The sequence below is a fragment of the Lissotriton vulgaris genome, chromosome 3_2 (genome assembly GCF_964263255.1).
Source record: "Lissotriton vulgaris chromosome 3_2, aLisVul1.2, whole genome shotgun sequence".
NCBI lineage: Eukaryota > Metazoa > Chordata > Amphibia > Caudata > Salamandridae > Lissotriton > Lissotriton vulgaris.
The window spans coordinates 148,051,969-148,075,472 of record NC_141690.1 but is presented as its reverse complement, the minus strand read 5'-3'; the positions used below and the strand labels follow the sequence as shown (position 1 = coordinate 148,075,472).

Genomic DNA, 23,504 nt, shown 5'->3' with positions numbered 1-23,504 from the left:
TGGCGAGCTGAGATCATCAACTTCCGTTGACGGTCCTCCGAAGGACGAGCCGTGCACTGTGTGGTGTCCAAAATCGCCCCCAGAAACCGAGCGGTCTTGGAGGGAAGCAGAACTGACTTGCTGCTGTTTAATTGAAGGCCTAGGTGTCTGAATAACTGAATGCAAGTTGAAACAGCGTGAGAGGTTTCCTCGAAAGATGGAGCCTTGACTAGCCAGTCGTCCAAGTAAGGGAACACCTCTAGGGACTGTGTCCTCAGAAAAGCAGCCACAGGTGCTAACACTTTGGTGAACACCCGAGGTGCAGACCGCAGGCCAAACGGAAGCACCTTGAATTGGAAATGGCTCTTGACCACTGTGAACCGCAGATATTGCCTGTGAGCTGGGTGTATCGGAATGTGGAAATACGCATCTTCCAAATCCAGGGAAGCCAAGTAGTCGCCTGGGTTTAAAAGAGGAAGGATTTCCTGTAGAGTGACCATCCTGAAAGAGAGTTTTATGAGATAAGCGTTGAGCTCCCGTAGGTCTAGAATGGGGCGCCAAGTCTCTGTCGTCTTCCGCACCAGGAAGAACCTGGAATAGAAACCTCTGCCCCTCTGAGAAAGAGGTACCGGTTCTATTGCTCCCTTGAGGAACAATTGATGGGCTTCTAGATGGAGTAGACCCAGATGTTTCGTGCGGATGGCTCCCGGAGCTCGTGTTGGAGGAAGATCTTGGAATTCCAACGTATGGCCACTCTGTACAATATTCAGGACCCACTGGTCCGATGTTATACACTTCCAGCTGTCCAGGCAAAAGGAAATCCTGCCCCCCACTGATGTGACTGGGAGGGAAGGAACAGCAGGTAGAGCCAGGAGGCCGCTATTGTCGCTTGCCGCCGTCCCGTCCTTGACGGTTCTGACGTCCTCGCGGTGTTTGGAGAGAGTAAGACGCCGACTGTCCCTGCCGCTGATTAGAGTACTGGGTCTTGTAAGATTGGGACGGTTGTGATGAATATCTCTGCTGGGCGTTGCCTCTATACGAAGAGAAACCCCTGCCTTGAACGCCCTTAAATGGGACCTTGCGATAGTTGAGAGATCCCGGCGACTTTGCCGTGTCGGTATCTTTCTTTATGTTCTGCAGGGCATCGTCCACATGCTTTCTGAAAAGCATTTCGCCATCAAAAGGGAGGTCCAGGATCCTATTTTGGACCTCCTGACGAAACCAGGTGGCTCTTAACCAGCCCTGGCGACGTAGCACCGCTGAACTCGCTAAGGCCCGAAAAGTCGTGGAGGTGATGTCCATCGCACAGTCGATGACCTCGGAAGATGATTTTTCCCCTTCCATCAGCACTCTCTTGGCTTCCTCTCATGCTACGTCTGGCAATTGTTCCACATACAGTGCCATGTCACACCACATCTGGCGATCGTATCTGCCCAGAATGGCGAGAGAATTGGCCGCTCTAACCAGCAATCTGGCCATGGTGGAAAACCTCTTCCCCACATTATCCAGACGTCTACCGTCCTTGTCTGGAGGCGTAGCCAAAGGCATCGTAGTATTCTTCGACTTGCTTTGGGCGGCCTGAGAGATGACTGAATCAGGTTTCGGTTGACCAAGAAGACAAGCTGGACTGCCTTCCGGAGCCTTGTACTTCTTTTCCAGCCTGGGGAGTACTGGAATCACCGTGGCTGGATTCTGCATGATCTTTATGCCTTCCTCCCACACATGTTCGATGATCGGAATAGACTTGACGGATCTTCTGTATTGCTCCTTGAAATCGTAGAGGAAGCATTCAGACTCCTCTCTGGTAATCGGCAGTCCAAATCTTTTCGCCGCTCTCTCCATCAGGTGATGGAACTCTCCTATGTCCACAGGAGGGGAACTAGATGTATCACGACCAGTGGCGTCCGGGTCTTGTAGGCCACTGTCACCCTGATCCAGATCTGGGTCCTGTAATGGATCAGATAAGGTATCCACATGAACCCCCTCCTCGTCCGAAGAGGTATCCAGATTGACCGGATTGGCTGGTTCCGGATCAGGTGTTCGAGGTCGGACCAGAGGATCCGGTGTGCGAGGTCGGACCAGAGGTATAACCTGAACTGGGAGGTGGGGCACCCCCTGCGAAGAAGGCAGATCAGCCACTGCTTGTGGAAATCCCTGAGGAGGAGGCTGTGTAGACTGCGTAGAAGGTTCTGACGGGAACCTGGTTCTATAATCCTGTAACATCAGTTGAAGATCAGAGAGCAGAGAGACCGGCATGGCCACCATGTCCTGTCCTAAACCAGTAGGACGCCGCTCCTCAGAAACATAGTGCACCTGTTGTTCACGTGCATGTTCGAAATAGTCCTCCGTGTCCGTGTCCTACATCTTTACATGCAAGTCTGAGGGACTGTAGGCATCTCCATAATGACCAAACTCCTCTTCTTCTTCCTCCGACTCATCCTCTAGGAGCATGTTCGGTGGATGCGACGACACTCGTCGTGGAGATGTCATTTCCGGTGTGATTGTCATCTTTTTAGGAGAAAATCGCTGTTTTTGACTCATCGACGATCTCGACGTCGACCTCGTCGTCGACGGAGCAGCAGTCGTCGACGGTGTAAGAGTCTTCACCGATGGAGCAGCAGTCGTCGACGGTATATTCACCTTCGTCGACGGAGTCTTGGTCGTCGACAGGGCCATCGTCGACGGGGCAGCCGTCGTCGTCGTCGACACAGCTTTGGTCGTCGACGGAATGATCGTCGACGGCTTCGTAGACGAACTCGTCGTCACAATCATCATCGTAGACGTAGAAGTAGTCGTGATCGTCGACGTGGTCTTCGTCGTCGACGAGCCCGTCGACAGGACCTTGCTAAGGCTCATTGTCGTCGACGTGGAAACAGAAATCGTCGACGAACCTGGCATCTTGAAAGACGAAGACGTCGTCGACGTGGAGATTGCTACCGCCGACGAGCCCGTCGACGGAGCTATGGAAACAGCGGGAACTTTAGCAGAAGGAACCGTCGTCGACGTACCTGACGTTTTCGTCGTCGACGAACGCTGTTTTTTCTCCGGACCAGTTCCAGAAGTGACAGAAGAGTGTTTGTCACTGGCCTTCTCCTTTTTGGACGGAGGAGAAGTAATGGAAACCTCCTTTTTGTCCTTTGAAGTAATAGCCAATCCAGAAGCCTGTCCCTGCCTCTCCTTCTCACTTCCGTGAGGAGATTGAAGGGGACCAGCCCTCTCAGACCTATCAGAGATCTTGTGAGGGGCCTTAAGAGAGGGCTCGATAGAAGAAGAAGAACCAGGGGGAGACCTACCCCTCTTTCTGGACTTATGAGAGGATTTCATAGATGTTGAATCCTCCTCATCTGAAGACACCAGCCCCTTCCGAGTCTTCATCTGTTGAAGCCAGGTCAAAAGTCGACCTTCTCGGTCATGGAGAGTCTTGGCAGTGAATGTTCTGCAGATCTTGCAGTCGGTGGCCTTGTGGTCTGGGTATAAGCAGTAAATACAGTTGTCATGCTTATCTTCAACAAAAAGTCGTATTTTCCCACAAGAGGCACAGGACCTGAACAGGGCCTTCTTCTCCTTGTCAGACATCTTTTGAAGTAGTAAAAATCTAAAAATCCAATAAATCCAATAAGTTGTAGAAGAAAACTGAGCAGAGCTCAGTGGAGACTCCCTAGCACAACGTGCGGTAGAAAAATCTGAGGCTCTGAGCTCTCTCAGGAAGGTTCTAGAGGGTGAGGCTGCTCTGATTGGTCCTAGCAAAAGTTTGGTCTCTTTTACCCAAAGAGAGTGATAGGATACAAAATACTGTGTTTCTCTTTTGTTTCTATGGTTATTATACTACCGAGGCTCCCATTCTGACGACGGGGAATTATACAAAGCATGGGAATCTATGAAAGTTCCATTACTGGGGCAATTACCACATATACTATGGTTCTATATTGCCATCAGAGTTCTGGTGCCATTTACAAACTACATGGCCTCATGATGTCATCAGAAATCAGAACCTCTCTATGGCAATATAGGACCATATTACACAGTTCCATATTATATCTCTCTCTCTCTCTCCCTATATATATATATATCTATATATATATATATTCACTGAAAAAACCATAGGTTATAGACCATATATAGTTAGGAATTCGCATTTACAAAACCTTATTTTACTCACACAAAACCATTGAAATTCCATATATAGTTAGTTGCACTAACTATATATCGCGCACCCGCAATCCACTGCTGATGATGTCACATATTACATCATTCATGACATGGTCAGTGACATCACTGATGACATCACTGATGACATCTCAAATGACATCACTGATGACATCACTGATGACAACATCCAGTGACTGTATGTTTCTGTAAAGTTAAAATATGTCTTACATATTGAAGAATGCGTGGATGTATAAGTGTCTGGATGAAGGATTTAGTAGGTGCATGACTGACTGTATGAGTGAGTGATTAAATGTGTCTCACTGAGTGCATGGGTTAGTGACTAAACTGTCTTAATTTGTGCATCATTATGTCTGTTGTTCTGTAAACTGTTGCATGTGTTGATAAGTAGCTATATGAGTAACTATGTGGGTTATTGATTGGTTGCCCAAGTATTTGTATGGGAGACTGAGTGTGTGTGTGGGTGGCTGGGAGGTGTATGACTCTGTGCATAGATGTGTGAGCAGTTGATTCACTAGATGTATGGTTTCAAAAGTGCATGTGGAAACAGCTGTATGGGCGTTTGACTGTGTGCATGAGTGTATTGGTGAGTGAATGGATATCTCAGTGCTACATGTCAAAGTAAGTACATATGTAAAACACAGTACATGTGAGAGTTGACATATATAAATAACTGTGCATAAGAGCCAGTGAATGTGTGAGTGGCTGTATGGATCATTGTGAACTTGTATCAGGGATTGTATAAGAGAGTAAAAATGTGTTAGTATATGTTTGAATAAGTAAAGTTTGTATAACTGTATAGTTGAGGAAATGGAGGTGTGATTGATTCTTTGCATGACTGACTAGGTGTGTGAGTAACTCCATGGATGAGCGACAGTCTGTGAGTGTCTGTTTACACTGATTGTATCTAAGGTTATATTAGAGTCTGATGAGGTTCATCGTATTATCACATGAATGATATCATCAGTGATGTGATCAGTAATGTCAAATGAGATGTCATCAGTGATGTCATTTGAGATGTCATCAGTGATGTCATCAGTGATGTCACTGACCATGTCATGAATGATGTAATATGTGACATCATCAGCAGTGGATTGCGGGTGCGCGATATATAGTTAGTGCAACTAACTATATATGGAATTTCAATGGTTTTGTGTGAGTAAAATAAGGTTTTGTAAATGCGAATTCCTAACTATATATGGTCTATAACCTATGGTTTTTTCAGTGAATTTTCAAGGTTTTGTAAATGCTAATTCCTAACTATATATGGTCTATAACCTATGGTTTTTTCAGTGAATTTTCAAGGTTTTGTAAATGCTAATTCCTAACTATATATGGTCTATAGCCTATGGTTTTTTTCAGTGAATATATATATATACATACATATATAAACATATATCATCTGTATATCTATATAAATACAAACATAAATGCATGCATACATATACTTATATGCATACAGATGCATGTTATTTACATGAAAGTTGAAAAAACACTAATAAAATGCAAAGCTAAAAAGCCACCTCTTTACAAACAGAATGGCTTTAACTTAAACGAGGGCGAGATCTATTGCATTTTCAATGCTTGTTTACTTTGGTTCCCTCAAGAAGGCATTCAGATGTGTCACACATTTGCCATAAATTCTGAATGTTAGCACTCTAGTTGCACATTAGATCACTGCAGTAAAGCTACTGCTCACCAGGGACGTCTGCTGCTGGTATTCAAAGTGCATGTTTCAGTCTGCATGTCAGAATTTTTTTAATGAAATAGAAGAGGATTTGAGAAGTCACTCAAAATGATCCCTAATTTTTCTTTCTGAAGCACTAATCATACTTTCTATGGCAAAATTAACCCCCTCATGTTGTTCCTTTTTAAATTGAGTGTTTTCAGACTTACCACTTCATTCCAATCAAGATGGCTTCTGGTGTGCCATACTTTTGTCATAAGTAAGACTGTTAGCGCTCTAGTTGTTCTTTAGAACACACTGGGACATTCTGTCATTGGGCTATACTTGGGGTACATCTGGGTGATATTTGGGCTACATTTAGGCTCTTTTGTCTCTGGTGGCCATCTTGGGAGACTGTATGTCAGAATTTTTTTATGAAATTGAAGAGGGTTTGAGAAGTCACTCAAAATGTGCCCTAATTTTTCTTTCTGCAGTACTAATCATAATTCATATGGCAAAATATACCCCCTCATTTTGTTCCTTTTTAAATTAAATGTTTTAAGAGTTACCACTTTATTCCAATCAAGATGGCTTCAGGTGTGCCATACCTTTGTAATAAGTAGGACTGTTAGCGCTCTAGTTGTTCTTTAGAACACTCTGGGACATTCTGTCATTGGGCTATACTTGGGCTACATCTGGGTGATATTTGGGCTACATTTGGGCTCTTTTGTCTCTGGTGGCCATTTTGGGAGACTGCATGTCAGAAGGTTTTAATGAAATAGAAAAGGATTTGAGAAGTCACTCAAAATGTGCCCTAATTTTTCATTCTGCAGCACTAATCATACTTTCTATGGCAAAATATACCCCCTCATGTTGTTTCTTTTTAAATTAAATGTTTTAAGAGTTACCACTTTATTCCAATCAAGATGGCTTCAGGTGTGCCATACCTTTGTAATAAGTAGGACTGTTAGCGCTCTAGTTGTTCTTTAGAACACTCTGGGACATTCTGTCATTGGGCTATACTTGGGCTACATCTGGGTGATATTTGGGCTCTTTTGTCTCTGGTGGCCATTTTGGGAGACTGCATGTCAGAATGTTTTAATGAAATAGAAAAGGATTTGAGAAGTCACTCAAAATGTGCCCTAATTTTTCATTCTGCAGCACTAATCATACTTTCTATGGCAAAATATACCCCCTCATGTTGTTTCTTTTTAAATTAAATGTTTTAAGAGTTACCACTTTATTCCAATCAAGATGGCTTCAGGTGTGCCATACCTTTGTAATAAGTAGGACTGTTAGCGCTCTAGTTGTTCTTTAGAACACTCTAGGAGGCTGCAGTAGAACACAAAGGAATCAACTGACAGTCTCTGTCCTTGTTGGATGTACATGTTTTACTGAGAATGTCAGACTTCATTTTCACATGACTGAGAAAGATAATGTGAATTTACAGAAAATATGCTTTCAGTTTAGCTTATAGATCCCCTTCCAAACCACTGTGGGAAAATCATGAGATATTAGTTTTCTTTCAAACAATATTCATGATATCACAGCAGAAGGTTTTTTCACATGGTAAAATCACCTTAGAACCCACCACAATTCCTAAAACGAGTATGGTACCATCAACAAATGATTTATAATGTAACTAAAGTCCTAAAACCCTCTATTAACTACAATGCTTTTTAATGAGGTGCTATCATGTATATTGGTCCCAAGATGGCTGCCAACACTTCTTGGATGAAGTGCTGACAGCCAATCAGATCAGATGTGTGGTTAGGCTCCGCCCAGATATATATCTTTTTTTGAACCTAAATTACTCAAAATCCACTGGAGCACATATATTGAGACCTAGCAAAGGCACATCGGGCTAACAGTCCCTACAATTTTGCCAAGTTTCGTGCAAATCCATTCGGCCGTTCGAGCTAAAAGTGAGGCCAACCGCCCTATGGAAATTAACATGGGAAAAACGTGTTTTGGGACCCCCCTTTTTTCTCGACCCCCCCTTGATGAAACCCCCCCAAATTGTCAGGGGCTGCTCAGAAACAAAATGTTCCATTTTCCTGAAAATGTCAGCCAATTCCGTCCACAAACGCCAAAGTTATTAGACATAGAATTTTCAAAAATCCCATAGAGAAAAAATCCTAACTATATATACCTACTGGCGACCGCCAGTAGGTAATATATATAGATATATATATATATCTATATATATATATATATATATATTCTCAAGGTTTGCTTCAAAGACGAGTTCCGCACTCCCAGGCAAGGTAGGTAAACACCCTTTATTTGTAAGGCAAGCAGTTTCTCATCCCGTTTTTCAAAGTCCTTTAGCCTGACGCGTTTCGGGGAATTCTTTCCCCTTCCTCTGAGGCTTGCGTGAGCAGCTTCGGTTTCCAGATCTCTACCATGTCCCCTGCGTGTTATTTCTTTAATTTATTGACCTCCGGTGTGTCATCTCGCTGCGTCAGCAATTATTTCACTCCATTTGTACTCCTATTGCACGCTGGGACTTGTGGTGATTTGCATCTGATTTTCACCCTTTGGTGGGTTAGTTTGCTCACGCCGTTTTCCGGACAAGTTCAAGCAGCCCTCCAGTGAGCCTCCGAATGAGACCCTGCTTGTTAATCACAGTCCCTGCCACGCCGATCACAGAAGGAATATTCCTTTTCTTCCTGGAGTGCGGAACTCGTCTTTGAAGCAAACCTTGGGAATATATATATATATATATATATATGTATAATACATACATACATACATACACATACACCCGCACACACACCCATATATATAGTTCAAAAAAGGAAATTAGAAATTACAGGCACGCTTAGATTTACAATCCATTACTTTCCTCAAATCGAGCAGATGTGTTTCGGCTGGTGCCTTTATAAATGCTCATTCAAGTGAAATTGGTCTCGTAAACAGTCGCTTTTTAAAGGTATATAATCCACATGCTTCTTTTGGAGGGTTTATCCTGGAAACAAAAAGATGACTGTACCATTCTAGTACAACAAACTTTTTTTTCATTTTTGACCACCATGTTGCAATTGCAGTGAATGTGAAATTATATGGTTCTAGGATGGCATAGTCTTTGTGTGTCCGGGATAAATCCTCCAATGGAAGCGCTGATTGTACACCTTTAAAAGGCGACTGTTTTATGAAGCTGATTTCACTTGCATTGACATTTTGATTAAAACGGCAAGTGAATCAGTGGATTTGAAGGGCATAGAGGATTGGGCGATATTACAATTTGACATCAAAGGAGGGATCCAAGTGTAGCCCATGGAGGTGGAATTATGAGTGGAGGACAGATTACTCTGCTGCATACGCGGAATGATCAGTACTGGGTCATTTTCATTATAGTATCCCTATTTAGGGTTGATAGAATATTTGGCTAATACAGTTTAATATTTGGAAATATACCACTACTGCATTTCTTTGAATGTAAAATTATATGCAACATGATGGCTAAAAATGAAAAAAAGGTATGTTGCACTAGGACGGCATAGTCCTCTTTTTGTTTCCAGGATAAACCCTCCAATGGAAGTGCTGATTATACACTATTAAAAAGTGACTTTTTTACGAGGCCGATTTCTCCTGCATGAGCATTGATAATGGCATCAACCGAACGTGTCTGCTTGATTTGATTAAAGTAATGGATTGTGAACCAGTGAGTGCCCATAATTTCCTTTTGGAATTTAACTGTATGTTTAAAATGAGTTCCACCCTCACTATTGGAGGCACTCGCCCTAAGAGTTCGACAAGTCCCTCTGCTCGTTGTGGTATGATTTTCCTGGAAATTTTCCACAACCGCATGAGGCATATGGAAGCAGAGGTTCCCGTAAACAAGGGAGTCCCGAAATATTGAATATCAGGGTGCGGCAAGCTTACTTAACCCTGCGGGTCGCTATATGCTTGTGGTAGGAGCGTGGGGCACATTGACATTTAAATCAAAACGGCAAGTGAAGTGGCGGATTTAAATGGTCAATAGGATAGTGTGATTTGCTGATTTGATATCAAAGGAGGGGCCCAAGGACAGCCCATGCAGCAAGGAATTACGAGTGGAGGACAGATTAACCTGCTACTTATGTGGAATGATCAGTACTGGGACATTTTCTTGATATTATTCCTATTTAGGGTTAACTCCATATTTGGACAATAATTTTTAATATTGGGAAATAGGCCGGCACTACATTTGTTTTGAACGTGAAATTATATGCAACATGGTGGCTGAACATGATAAAAGTATGTAGTGCTAAGATGGCATAGTCTTCTTTTTGTGTCCAGGATAAACGGCCCAATGGAAGCGCTGATTATATACCTTTAAAAAGTGACTGTCTTACAAGGCTAATTTCACTAGCATGAGCATTGATAAAGGCATCATCTGAAACACATCTACTCAATTTGATTAAAATAATGGATTGTAAACCTGTGAGTGCTTGTAATTTCCCTTTCAAATTGAACTGCATGTTTAGGGTGAGTTCCCCCTCACCATTGGAGGCACCCACCTATACATACATAAAGGATAACTGTGTTCTATGGGTCTATATTGCCATCGTGGGGCTCTGGTGCCTATTATAAACCATGAGGCCAAAGGCCAAGTGTTTTTTAAATGTCGTCTGAACCCCACGTTTTTAATATACCATGATTTATTAATTGATGTTAATACTCTTTAGAAACTTTTGAGGGTCATCCATTTGTGCTCATTGTGTGCCTGAGACTTCAGATATGTCTGTCAACATTTTGAGAAATGTGTGTGCTTTCTGGTAATAAAGTCCTAATTAAAAATGAGTTTTAGGCAGCAATATCTAGAATAATTGAATTATAAATGTGCAGGACATTGTAAAGAAATTAAAGACATGCATTCTAAAAAGAGCTCTTCTTTTGTAGTTCCATGCAGCTAAAGAGTAGGTCAGTCAGTCACACAGCTTTATTTGATCTTTTTAAAACGGATCATAAAAGCACAAATCATCTTAAAATGTTGGCGCCAATATATAAACATATGTATTAGGGGTGGGCGTAGTGCGCGTAGTGGGGCTACGCGAAGCTCCGTGAAGTGGGGTGGGCGCTACGCCCACCCACACACTTAGAGTAGCCCCACGAATGTGCATGCATGGGCGCCTGCGCATTTCTTGCGAGAAATGCTCATGCGTGGGCGCCTGCGCATGCGCATTCGTTTGAAGAAGTCGGCGCGTCAACAGGAAGAACGAGCCTGGGACGCTGCATTCAAGGTAAGTTATTTTTCTTTTATTTTACTCTATGTAATATTCAAAATAGGGTTGTAGAAGAGGGCGGGAGGGAGGCGGCTGGCGGGCAACTTCGCCCCGCCACGGAGTGGGCGTAGTGTTGCCTACTACGCCTACTTTGTGAAGCACGAAGTAGGCAACACTACGCCCACTCCGTAGGCGGAGCAAAGTGCTACGCGCAGGATTAATATATGTAGGATCAAAATAAGTATTAAACAAGTTTGCTATGATCCAAATAAGCTCATATGAAATCATTAAAAAAAAACTGTTAAAAATTTACAATTAATCACGACTGCTAAGAGGTCATCCCACCGTTTTCCTCTTCCTAAAACAGGCCCACAAGAATGAGGCAACACAAAAACATACAAATGGATCCAGTAGGGCTTTTAAAAAATACATAGCCACCCGACACTGCCTGAAATTGTGGTACCTCAGAATTGGGAGTATAAATGTTTTCCTTTCCTCTGTTTAGTTTTTACAAAATAATACCATGTGTAGGTCTGACTGCACGGTGTGGTTATTGCAGGGAAAGGGTGAGAGATCTGCTAATTTTTATTTCTTTTGAGGGGATCCCCGGAGTAGCAGGATCATATTCATATGAAAACACAGGAGAATAAATCTATGCTGCACATTATTTATGTGAACAAGATAATCGAAACCTTCCCCTGGTGTTGGTGGAACCAGATCATAAGAAATAGAGGAATGATGGATATGTTTCTTTTCTCTTCGGGCATACTTTAATCTCTGGACGAATAAGTCTGTTATCCTTTTCTTTGTGACCCTTTTGCAGGACTCAGGGTCCTGAAATAATTATCCCATCCCTAAAGCTTTCAATTGGGCCTCTACATAATTTAACCACCGGATCCTTTTATAGTAATCTAATTTGCAGCAGTCCCTAATGATGGTTTGGGTCAAGTCCACCATAGACCTCCGCAATAATGAGAGCCACAGCAGGACTGGAGCCAATCTTATGCTATCGCTCAGGTAGCGGAGCCCCAATTCAAGATGTAAGATATAGTTTGGGGCTGATTGTGGTAAGGACACACGATTTTTAAAAAAGGAGTCTTCTATTTGATGTAACGGGACACCCTTCGCCAAACCCCAAACTCCGGCCCCATATGTTGCAGCAGACTTTGTTTTGGCTGAATATATATTTTTGATTACATCCAGTGGGCTTCCTCCCAATTTTTTGGGAAATCTTTTAACAGCGTTGATGCTCCTTTGCATACCCTGGTCTCTTGACGCCACTAAATTAGACCATGAGTGATTTTATCAAAAAGCACTCCAAAATATGAAAAGGAGTCAACCACCTCGATTTTCTTTCCTGACACTGGAAATGGGGATATTTCTCACATCTTGCGGCTTCAGCCACAATTATGAATGATTTGGATTCATTAACATTTAGATCAAGGGAGGCCATGCTGTGATTAGCATTTGTAGGGCTGACCCAGATCTGGCTATTAATACTGCATCGTCGGTGTACGCCAAAATCGGAAGGGGGTATGATCATATTTGGGCACATTCAGCGGTAGAGCAGACAGGGAGGGCTCTACACCGTTCGTGTAGCTGAAAAAAAGCGAAAGAACACACCCCTGTCTTACTCCCTTTTCGATTTTAAAGAGGCGAGTGCACTCCCCCTTCCTGTCATACCTTACACAGGCAGTGGCACTGGCATACAGCTGACGAATAAATCCAATTATCGGCGGATCGACACTCATACCCTCCATCATGGACCACAGGAGTGTGACACACAATCGAAGGCTGAAGTTTGGTCCATGAAGGCCATATAGAGCTTCCCGCCTTTTGCCTTAGTATGTTTCCCAATGGTTAGGGAGAGGTTTAAACACTGGTCAACCGACCCCATTCCTCTACGGAACCCATATTGCGCCTTCATACAAATATAATGGGATTCGGCCTAATCCTCCAATCGGGGCACAAGAACCCATCCCATAAGTTTGGCAGTGGCATCAAGAAGAGAAATGGGGCGATAATTCTTTGGAGACCCCCCTCTCCCCTTTTTTATAAATAGGCACAATTACACTATGGTTCCAAGAGAAAGGAGGGTCTGCTATCTGAATGCTATTAAAAATATTTGCAAGTAAAGGGACCCACATATCGTAATTCTGCTGAAAGAGGTCAATTGGGACTCCGTCTGGTCCCGGCACCTTACCGGGGTTACTGGATTCCAACTCCATTCTGATCTTTGATACAGAGAAAGTTAGCCATCCCTGATGTAAAGGCTCTGGACAAGATAATAGTGGGTTTGGGGAGGTTGCTAGACCAAATATTCCTTGAAAATGTCTCACCCATGCCTCTTCATCTACATGCACGTCTAGTGTAGGATCACTGGTGTCTTTAAAATGTGGGGCATTCACAATTTTCCAGAAGTCTCTGCTACTGCCTGAGATAGCTGCTTGCTCTAGGTCTGCCCATGCCTGCGCCCTAAGATCTTTCTCCCTCACCCTCCTCGCTAGTTTATAATCTTTGCGTAACACGCGAATCAAATAGGAGTCTCTAGGATGGGTTTTTAGGGTGTTTACGAGGTCTTTTTTGCTGTGGCGCTGGCTGTATCAAACCACCCAGTATTAGAGGTAGCATTTGGTAACTTGACCCGAGTAAGTGCTACTTTTTCTTTCGCCAAAAGGGCAATGATCTGGGTAACCAAGAATAAAGGCGATGTGTTCTCTAGCAGGCAGGCTAATATTTCCTCCTTTACTTGGAATAGGATTTCGGGGCCCTGAATTAATTTATGTGCCTGTGACCACTTCAGTTCAGAACCGTTTTTCCTAGACAAGTTCAGACCTCCTATAACCTTGTTGTGCTCCTTAGGTATGGATAGAATGCTTAAGTGAATAGATAACATGGTGTGGTCGCTATGGGAGGAAAATCAGGTGCTCCTATGGGAGTAGGTTTAGCAAGAAATATAAAAAGAAAGAAAATAAAGTGCATTGTAGGAAGGTAACTTTTTGCTGACAGGGTTGTGCATTTAAAGTTTTATTTTCACATATTGCAGAGGATTCTTTTTCAGATGCTTGCATTAAGGATGGGCCCACAAGGGTGAGCTTGCCAAGTGTGCTGAATAATGCTTTGAAAGCAGTGCTGTTATAGTAAAAGTGTTTTTATCCGCGCTGAAAGAAAAACCAAATTCATGCCCTCTGTTTCTTGTAGGCTCCTACTCCCTTCCTGCCTGTGGTCAGCTTGTGGCTCCTGTCCCCTCCTGTGTGACCTCTGCTTTCCCTGTGCTGACCTTGTCCTTCACCCCTGCCTTCCATTGCCCATGAGTTGCCCCTGAGGCCTGCCCTCTGTGGCTAGCTTGCTGACCCTGCCCCCTCTCACTTGCCCTCCATTCCCAGTGTGCTGCCCCAGTCCTCCCTCCTCGCCCGATATTGCCCCGATGGCTTCTCCTACCTCCCCACCTGCCCTCCGTAGTCATCTTATTGCCCCTCTGCCTGTCTTCATTCTCCATTTGCTGCTTCTGTCCTTCCCGCCTGCCTTCCATGGGCTGCCCATGCACTTCTGCCTGCCCTTCATGGTGAGTTTGTTGCCCCTGCCCCCGTGCCTGGCCTCTATTTTTCATATGCGGTGCCTGCCACTCTGGCCTGCCTTCTGTGGTCCGTGGGCTGCCCCTGCCCTTCCTGCCTGCTCTCCGTGGTCTGTGGGCTGCCCCTGCCCTTCCTGCCTGCTCTCCGTGGTCCGTGGGCTGCCCCTGCCCTTCGTGCCTGCTCTCCGTGGTCTGTGGGCTGCTCCTGATGCTCCTTGTCTGCCCTCTGTTGTCCGTGTGCTGCCTATGCCTCTCTGACCTGCCCTCAATTGTTGTGTGCTCCTTTACAACTGCAGTCTATTTATCCTAAATGAATATATTTACTGAAATAAATAAAAAAGTATATATAATCACACACCTCTTTAGCCATTACATTTTTAATACAAGATTTTAAATCACCGGAACGTGATCTGGAAAGTATTTGTCTATCCACTAACATGGCATTACATTCGTGAATAAATATATAATTATAACTCTATGTTGAAGAGGAACATGCTGTGCTTTCTGTCTAAACCAGCATAGTTTTATGTTAATCAATACATATTTGTTTTACCTTGCAAAGGTCAGCAACAGCTTCAGTGGTTTTGCAATCTTCCTCTTCTTCCAGGTCACACCAAATTTCCCTTTGCTTTTCCATAAGCTTGTGGTAATCCTTGAAAAGATATAAATGTATAGTTATTTCTGTGTTCAACGTCTTTTAATGAATGGCTACAAGGCATGTAGTCCACATAGAAGTCCAAACTGTACTCAACAGAATCAGTACTTTATTCATATATGACATTTGCATATGTAATGTAGACCACCAAGGTGGTCTTCCCGGTGCTAACCAGCTGCGGTCCGTGCAGGTAACAGCGGTGGGGCCGCGTGGGGGGTATTTGGAGGGACGGTGCATAGGGAAAATTAAATAATTAATTTTCCATATTTTAATAACTATGTTCACCATTGAATTTATTTTTACTATCAAGTAGAAAAATATTTTGATTAACCCATTTATCATTTTACTAAGCCAAAAAAGTAACTTTTATTCATAACTAGTCCTGAACATGGAACATTTAGCTTTCACTGCACAGTGACAAACAACATTTTACAACTGTTCACAGCGGGGCATATTGTTCCTTAACATATAAAAGGCTCCAATTTTATATTTTATGCAACCAGCCCTATAGGTTACATGGCACATGTAGAGGAAGAATAGCTTAAAGGTGGGGTTTTCTAAAGGTACTTTAGACTGCAGGCCAGCCAACACAACAGTGCTCTTTGGAGCCAGAAAATTTAGCAATGTACATGAGTGGTGTAAATAGTCCTGCAGGGTTCATAATGCCTTCAATTCCATACTTATTCATGAAAGGGCCTCACAGAAAAGTTAAATTAACCAATTGGGGAAAAACAATTTTTCTGTAGAATTTTAGGTAACGCATTACAGCAACTCATGGCAGTCATAATACCGGAAGAGACTGGGTCCATAAAACATACAAATCCAGGATGGCCACACAGAAAAGGAATGCTGGTCAAATTTAATGAAGCCATCAGAGGCCTGGTAAGTAAAAGAATAGAACACAAGTACACCTCTTTAAGTAGTCAATTGTTGTGAAGCTATAAACAACTAAGCCAAAGGAAGAAGGCTATAATGTGCACTTCGGAACTGTTGAATGGGGCATATTCACATTTGATAAAAAATATATGTATTACTTGTGTCTTTGATTTTATGTAGCATATAATATGCTAGATGACCTGTCACACTGAATTCTCTTTACATTGCTTTAACACCTTTCAAGGCCCAGTTCACGCTTCATAAAACAGCATGAATCAAACATAAAGAAAAGTTGTGGGAATTCACAGCTATTCAACATTGATGCGCACAAACTCTAGGTGAAATTTCCAGCCAAAATTGTTTTGGATGGGATTTTGTTTCTGCACTTTTAGTTTTGCTAATAACTTTGCCACAGTTAGAAGAATCAAAATAAAACTTTCCAAACCAAAAAGTTCAACCACCTCAGCTCCTTCTTGAAATGTTTCAGGGTGATCCATCAAGCAGGTATCGAGGAAAAAGAGGATCTCCAAAACGTATTCCCCATGCAATTTTTATAGACAAAATTAGAAAAAGAACAGAAAGAATTACGCCAAATTTGGCAGAACACTGGATCCTGAAAAATGTTTTTGTGATTTGGTGTAAATCTGTTTAGTAGTTTTTTTAGAAATTATGGTACAAAATTCATAGATCCCTAGTGTTGAAGGCCTCTCGCAGGACTGGGAGAACAAAAGTTGAGATCTGATAGGCTGCTGACAACATCAACAAAGATGTTTGGCAGCCATATTAGGATTCAAGTCCCTGTGTCCTGAAAAATAATAAAATAACATAGGGGGGGGCGGGTAGCGATACTGTGACACACTAGGCCTTGTAGGTGTCACTCACAGAGACCCCCTTTGCAGGGCTAAATTAAATAAAAGTTTGCTTTGTGGTACCGCGGTTGTACCGCAACGATGCAGGCAGGGAAAATTGCACTGCTCCAGCTATGCGAGCAGAAAGTAAGGATGTTTCCACAGGATTGGACAACATTCACTGTTGCAGAGGCAGCAGGGGCCTTGGCTCTTACCGCATGGGACCCAACATGTTAAAAAGTTGTTGGTACTAGGGCACCAGCAAATAAAACGTACAGCTGGCTCTCACCAGCAACAAACAAGAGTGGTGACTGAGGAACCGGCAGTACCCCAGGGGCCTTGGGCCTCCCCCACAGCTCCTAATGTAAGGATGAGATTATGGTACCAACAAAATACAAAAAAATAAAGATGCGTGGCACTCTGCCACATGCAGAAAGGATCAGGAGCTTTGCTGCTAATAAAATATTTACTCCTCCTGAGAGAGTGCCCCCATTATGCTCTTGAAAGTCTTTGTTTTGAAAAAAGGTTTGTGGTGGTGTCCCAAAGAGGGATGGACAACACCAAAAGTTCATTTTAATATTGAGGGGGTGGAGGGAGGGCTGCAGCATCCTTCATGAACATTTAAAACAAATGTTGCAGTAAGTCTCCTGGGTTATTAAAAGCATGACCTCAGTAGAGCTTACTATCATTTTCAAGGCACTCCAAGCTGGAGTGGTTTTCTCGTCAGCTGGATTGTGGGGACGATTTGCTGTTGGTCATATGGGGCCTGAAGTGTGTACAAGAAAGACTCTGGCACTGTTTAATGGTGGTTTGAATAAACATTGTTTTTGTAAAGGTTTATTGGCAAACATTGCAATGCTTGTTAATAATGTGTTTGAATGTGGCTTTGGATTCTATTGGTTTTAATGTGTAATTGTAGCATGATTGCTGGTTCATTAAGGTAGAGGCCCCTTGAAAATGTCAACAGGCTTGCTTTCATAGATTAATGTGGTGAAACCTTGACAAAGCCAATAGGCATACCTTGATCATTGATGTTGCCACCCCTAACAAAGCCAACAAGCCTGCCTTTTATATATTGATGGTGACCCCTTGACAAACTAGTGGACAAGCCTTATTTAAAATGACACCACTTTACATTGTGATGCGTGCTCTAATGGCTGGGATTGCACATGGGGAGGCGATTCTGCACACGATGGGGCTGGGTCCAGAGCCTGTGTGCCAAAGGCCAGTGACATTATAGGTAGATATGGTAGTAAGGTCATACCTTGCCTTAAACAAAACATGAAATTTACTGAAAAAAACAAAGGTTAAATAGATATTTAGGCTGTCCTGTTTTCAGTTTCTATTTTTGGTAAATTCTGGTGGGGTTTTTTCAGTGTTTTCAATATCTTAAAAAACAGTTGTTATCAGTGGTTACACATTTTCACGCCACTAAAAACAACAGACAAAGTGTTTTTCCGGTGTTTATGGAACGTTTTGCTTTTATCATTGCTTGCTTTCTGCACTAAAAAAACATGTTATATAGACAGTGTACGTATAGCGTGTATGAGGTCCAAAGAGATTTTTGCAAATGAATCTTATTGTAGTACACCATACAATACTTCTTCAGTGAGTCTTTGGTCATGTGCGCTCATGCTTTCCTTCCCAAGTAAACTTCTGTGAAAAGGCCCTCTCAGCATTCATAGCCACTTGGGCTGAGAACCGTCAGCTAAGGGACACAGTTGTGATGACTCTTTCTTTGATGCCACATAAAGCATGAATTGATAAATATGTGCGTTTTAGTTCCTGGGCATAAGAAAACAGTGCACCAGAATGGACTAAAAAGTCAATAGCATCCCTCATTAACTCTGAAGATTGTAAAGATGCTTTCAGCATACCATCTAACAAGTGGCAAGGATCTCCTACAGGTCATCACATACATTTTTTATATACATAGCTGAATCACTACAAATACAAACAATATCACTCCAATCTTTGTTGAACTTGGGAAGAACCTTTTTTGCAGAGCATAACAAGTGACACGGCGTTCCATGTTTTCCAAAAGTCTGGTGTCACGTTTTCACCACTATCCCAGATGCTTGGTGATATATATACTTGTCACTATACCTTGCATTTAAAGTTTAAAGCCTGAGGTGTTGGCAATTCACTTACTATCAATACTGTCCCACTAGAAACTATGGTCTGATGTATTAAGGGTTTTTACCCATTCTCTGTGAGTAAATGTGATGACACATATTAGGAAAGATTTTTATGAAACTAGCCATTTTACCTATCAGTGAAAGAATCAAATGTAGCCAAAATATGAAATGTAAGTTTGATATGTCCTGATTCTCTCCAGTTTATAAAAATTAAACTAAACCTATAACGTGAAAGTAAACCCTGCATCTTTAGACCAAAGGCCATAAAACTGAAAAAAGTAAAAGGAAGAAGAAACAATATTTTAGTGGCATCCCTAAAGAACAAAACTCAAGCAGAATAATGTTAGCCAGTCTTTCTTACTACTGGCTTGTATAACATAGTTACATTTTATTGACCCCTTCAGTAAGAACTAAATTACTCTTTCACTTTCTTTTTCCTTTCTTTTAATGGCATTTAGTTTGTGGTTGTGCAGGTGTTTTTCCAGTGTTTATTTGTTTTCACCGGTGAGGGCTATTTTTCTTTCAGTGGGGTTTTATCAGTTATTATAGGTTTAAACCTAAAACCCCACAGCCTATAGATATTATAGTAAGAAAGGGTAATAAGATCTTAATTTACAATTAAGAACAACCCTTAGAAATTCACTGAAAAAAAGTGACGCTATTGTTAGGTCTGGTAATAATATCTTCTTTTATGTTAAAAAAAAAATCCCTAGAAATTCACAGACATTTTTTTTTTAAAAGCCCCATTAGGTTCCCAGACCCTACTCCACACAACCTTCCCCCTGTGCAAAACTCTACATGCCCCATTACGTGGCCAAATCTTACTACACAAAACCTTCGGCCTGTACATATCTCTTCACGGAGAGCTCACTTCTACGAAACACTCAAACCCCATTAGGTAGGCAAGCTTCTTACATACACAGCCACCACCATGTGCTCAAATCTTCATGCAGAGTGCACTCCCTCTAGACGCCCAAGTCCCATTAGGTTGTCAAGCTTCTACTACGCAGAGCCGTTACTTTATGCACAACTTTCATGGAGAGCATACTACCTGCAGACTTTCAAACCCTGTTAGGCGGTGAAGCTCCTACTATGCACAGCCTTTGTAATGTGGATAACTCTTCGTGGAAATCCCAAACCCTCCACACACACAAGCCCTATTAGGAGTCTAAGCATGCTGCAAAATCTTGCACTCATTAGCAGTAAAGAAGCTATAGAAATGTTTCTTTAGATATAGCTGACAATATAACATTCAGTGTTAGAATCAGTTAGCAAACTGTCACACTCATTGGATGATGTCAAAAGTGCTATAATCAGTGATGTCATTTAACGTGATCATAAGCAGTGGGGGGGTGCAAATTATAGACAGCTCAGTAAATTATAACTAGTGAATTTCAGGCTTTGCTGTTTAAAGTTTTAAAGTTGGAATTAAAATGTTCACCCCTAACTATAACATCAATTTGACCTTTGATTTTTTCAGTGTTCACACACACACACACACACACACACACACGTGTATATATATATATATATATATATATATATATATATATACATATATTACCTACTGGCGGTCGCCAGTAGGTATATATAGTTAAGATTTTTTTGAATAGGGATTTCTGAAAATTCTATGTTGAATAGCTTTGGCGTTGAAGGACGGAATTGGCTGAAATTTTCTGGAAAATGGAACATTTTGTTTCTGAGCGTCCCCTGAAAGTTTTTGGGGGGTTTCGTGAAGTGGGGGCCGAGAAAAAAGGGGGGTCCCAAAACGTGTTTTTAACATTGAGTTTTCCATAGGGCGGTTGGACTCACTTTTAGCTCGAACGGCTGAATGGATTTCTATGGAACTTGGCAAAATTGTAGGGACTGGTAGCCCGATGTGCCTTTGGTAGGTCTCAAGATATGTGCAATAGTGGATTTTGAGTAATTTAGGTTAAAAAAAATATATATATATCTGTAAGCGCGCCCCGGTACGCGCACCGGGGAGCGCTCCGGGCGCGCTACGCGACTTGCGCGCGGAAAGCTGATTGGCTCTCGGGTGTCTGTAAACATTCTAAACATTCCGGAGTGGCCGCCATCTTGTGTCTCGGTAGGATCGAGACACAAGAGGTGGCCAAAACAAAGGAGGAAATGACCATAAGGGGGCAGAGTAGATCCTCCCTGACCCCCTAGGTTTGATGTGGGGGCTTTAAAAGGGCCCCGCGGGGCAAAAAAAAAAAAAAAAAATCGTTTTTTTTGCGGGGGGAGCGCCCTGTACGCGCACCGGGAAGCGGTCCGGGGAGCGTAATATGGGAAAAAAAGAATGATAGACTTTTCAAATATTGTATGTTTATTGATCTTTTTGTTGTTTTTTTGTTGTTTTTTTTTATTTAAGTAGCAACATGTAGGTACCAATGCAGAGTCTAAAAATTAATATACACCGTCTCCTTTGTAGATATCTTGCATGTTGTTTCAGAATTTATTGTGGTATATGGAATTCATACCATAGTCTGTCAGGAAAGCAGAAACAATATGGAGGCAGGAGATGATGAAGAGATGATAAATACACATTGGAGATAATATAGTTGGAGAAAGGAAGTAACTATGAGCAAACTTACTATGTAACACAAAAAGTTGCACAGTATATTTTAAGTCTCACTTTATATTATATCTTTTTGGGTACTATTTCATAATTTTCATATAAAAAAGAATAATGTCTCAAACAATTTTAACTTTTAAAATTTTAATTTATTGTTCTGATTTTTCAAAATCTAAAAGAATTTGTATAATTACTTCATGTGGTATGTCCTTCTTTTCATTTCATGATTCACATTCTTCAACACATTTAATTAATTATTGGTCTAAAGTGTCATCCAAAAAGTCAATTTCTTAATTTTCTTCTTTAGTATTGTTTTCAATCTTAATTTGAAAGGAAATATTATTTTCTTTGTGTTGTGCTTCCATTTTCTTGCTGTAAATTGCATAAAAAATAAATATATCAGTAGAGATAGGGCACTGTTGGGTTTAAGTTCAAACAGGTACTTGTGAGTTTTTAACAGTGAAGTTATCTTTGGGCACTATATGGTTTCAGGCAGGAAGTAGAACTATTAAAAAGTGCCTGTGATGAAGGCTAAGTAAATTCATAATTATACCAGAGAAGCCTAACTCAATCCATAATTATAACAGAGAAGCCTATCTCAATCTCTAACTCTTACAGAGGGACAGTATATAACTATCTGAAAACGTTTTCCCAAATTAGCATAACATAGTTCTCCTTTCAAATTTTTAAAATAACATCTTACCTTTCAAAAAGAAGTTTAAGTTGTCAGTGAAAATGCTCTTGAAATGTGCTTCAGGAAGTAGTAGTCAAAATGGCTGTGTTTCTCTCTCTTTCTTTATATATATTCAGGTACATAACCAACCAAATGTCATGAAATAATAGTAGAAAATGAAAGTAACATTTTAATTGGTTGTTAATTCTAACACTTCATATGTGTTTTTGTCATGTAATTTACCTCAGGATATTTAGTCAGGCCTACAGCATAAATGTCTCAATGGAATTCCATCAAATTTGGGTAAATGGTAGGGACTGCTATGTAATAGGGCCTATTCTATATTTGATGAAAGTGTCTCCAGTGGTTTTTCTGTAAATTACTTTCCCACCTTTTTTTATCGAGCGCTTACCGGTGCGCGCCCCGGTACGCTTACCGGCAGCGTAACGGGAGTCCTCCATTTTGTGTTTCGGTAGAATTGAGACACAAGATGGAGGGCAAACAATGTTCAGAATGGGTAGAAGGGGGCACGGTAGACACTTCCTGACCCTCTAGGTTTTCTGAGGGGGGCTTAGGACACTCATATAGGCAAAAAAAATAAATCGCGTGGAGAGCGCCCGGTACGCGCACCGGTAAGCGTACCGGGGAGCGTACTTTGGTGAAAAATAGTGAAAAAATTTAGAAAAAGATAAACGTTTAGAATGATCAGAGGTAGGGTAGATCTGAAAAGAGCTATTCGGTTCTGTGGCTGATTTAGGTACCTACAAGTAGGTTCCAATGCACAGTCTTAAATTCAGGAGGAATATTCTATTCTCCTCATCTGAGAAGTGCACACCATCTCCTCTGTAGATGTCTTGCATGTTGTAACGCAAGTTATTGTTGAATATTGAACCCATTCTAAAGTCTCTCATGTAAGCAGAAACAGATTTATTCACATGTTTCCGTGCTTTCTCAAATTGTGGACAAAATTGGTTGGACCAGTTCCAATTCTGTCTTTGGCATATATTGGAATATACCAAGGCAGTTTGAGGAAAAAGTGTCATCAATTGATGAAAGGTGTCCTTTAAAAGCATTTCCAGACCAACCCCAGTCATAGTGCCCAAATCATTTCCACCACAGTGCACTATTAAGAGGTCAGGG

General features: G+C 41.8%; 1 protein-coding gene across 1 annotated transcript in view; it reads right to left on the bottom strand.

Moving 5' to 3' along the window:
• EVC (EvC ciliary complex subunit 1) overlaps positions 1 to 23,504 on the bottom strand; it is a 609,121-nt gene that overhangs the window by 203,648 nt on the left and 381,969 nt on the right. The window contains exon 11 of the mRNA XM_086964104.1: positions 15,150 to 15,248. Coding sequence (XP_086820230.1) covers positions 15,150 to 15,248 — 99 coding nt within the window. The remainder of the gene's footprint in view (positions 1 to 15,149; positions 15,249 to 23,504) is intronic.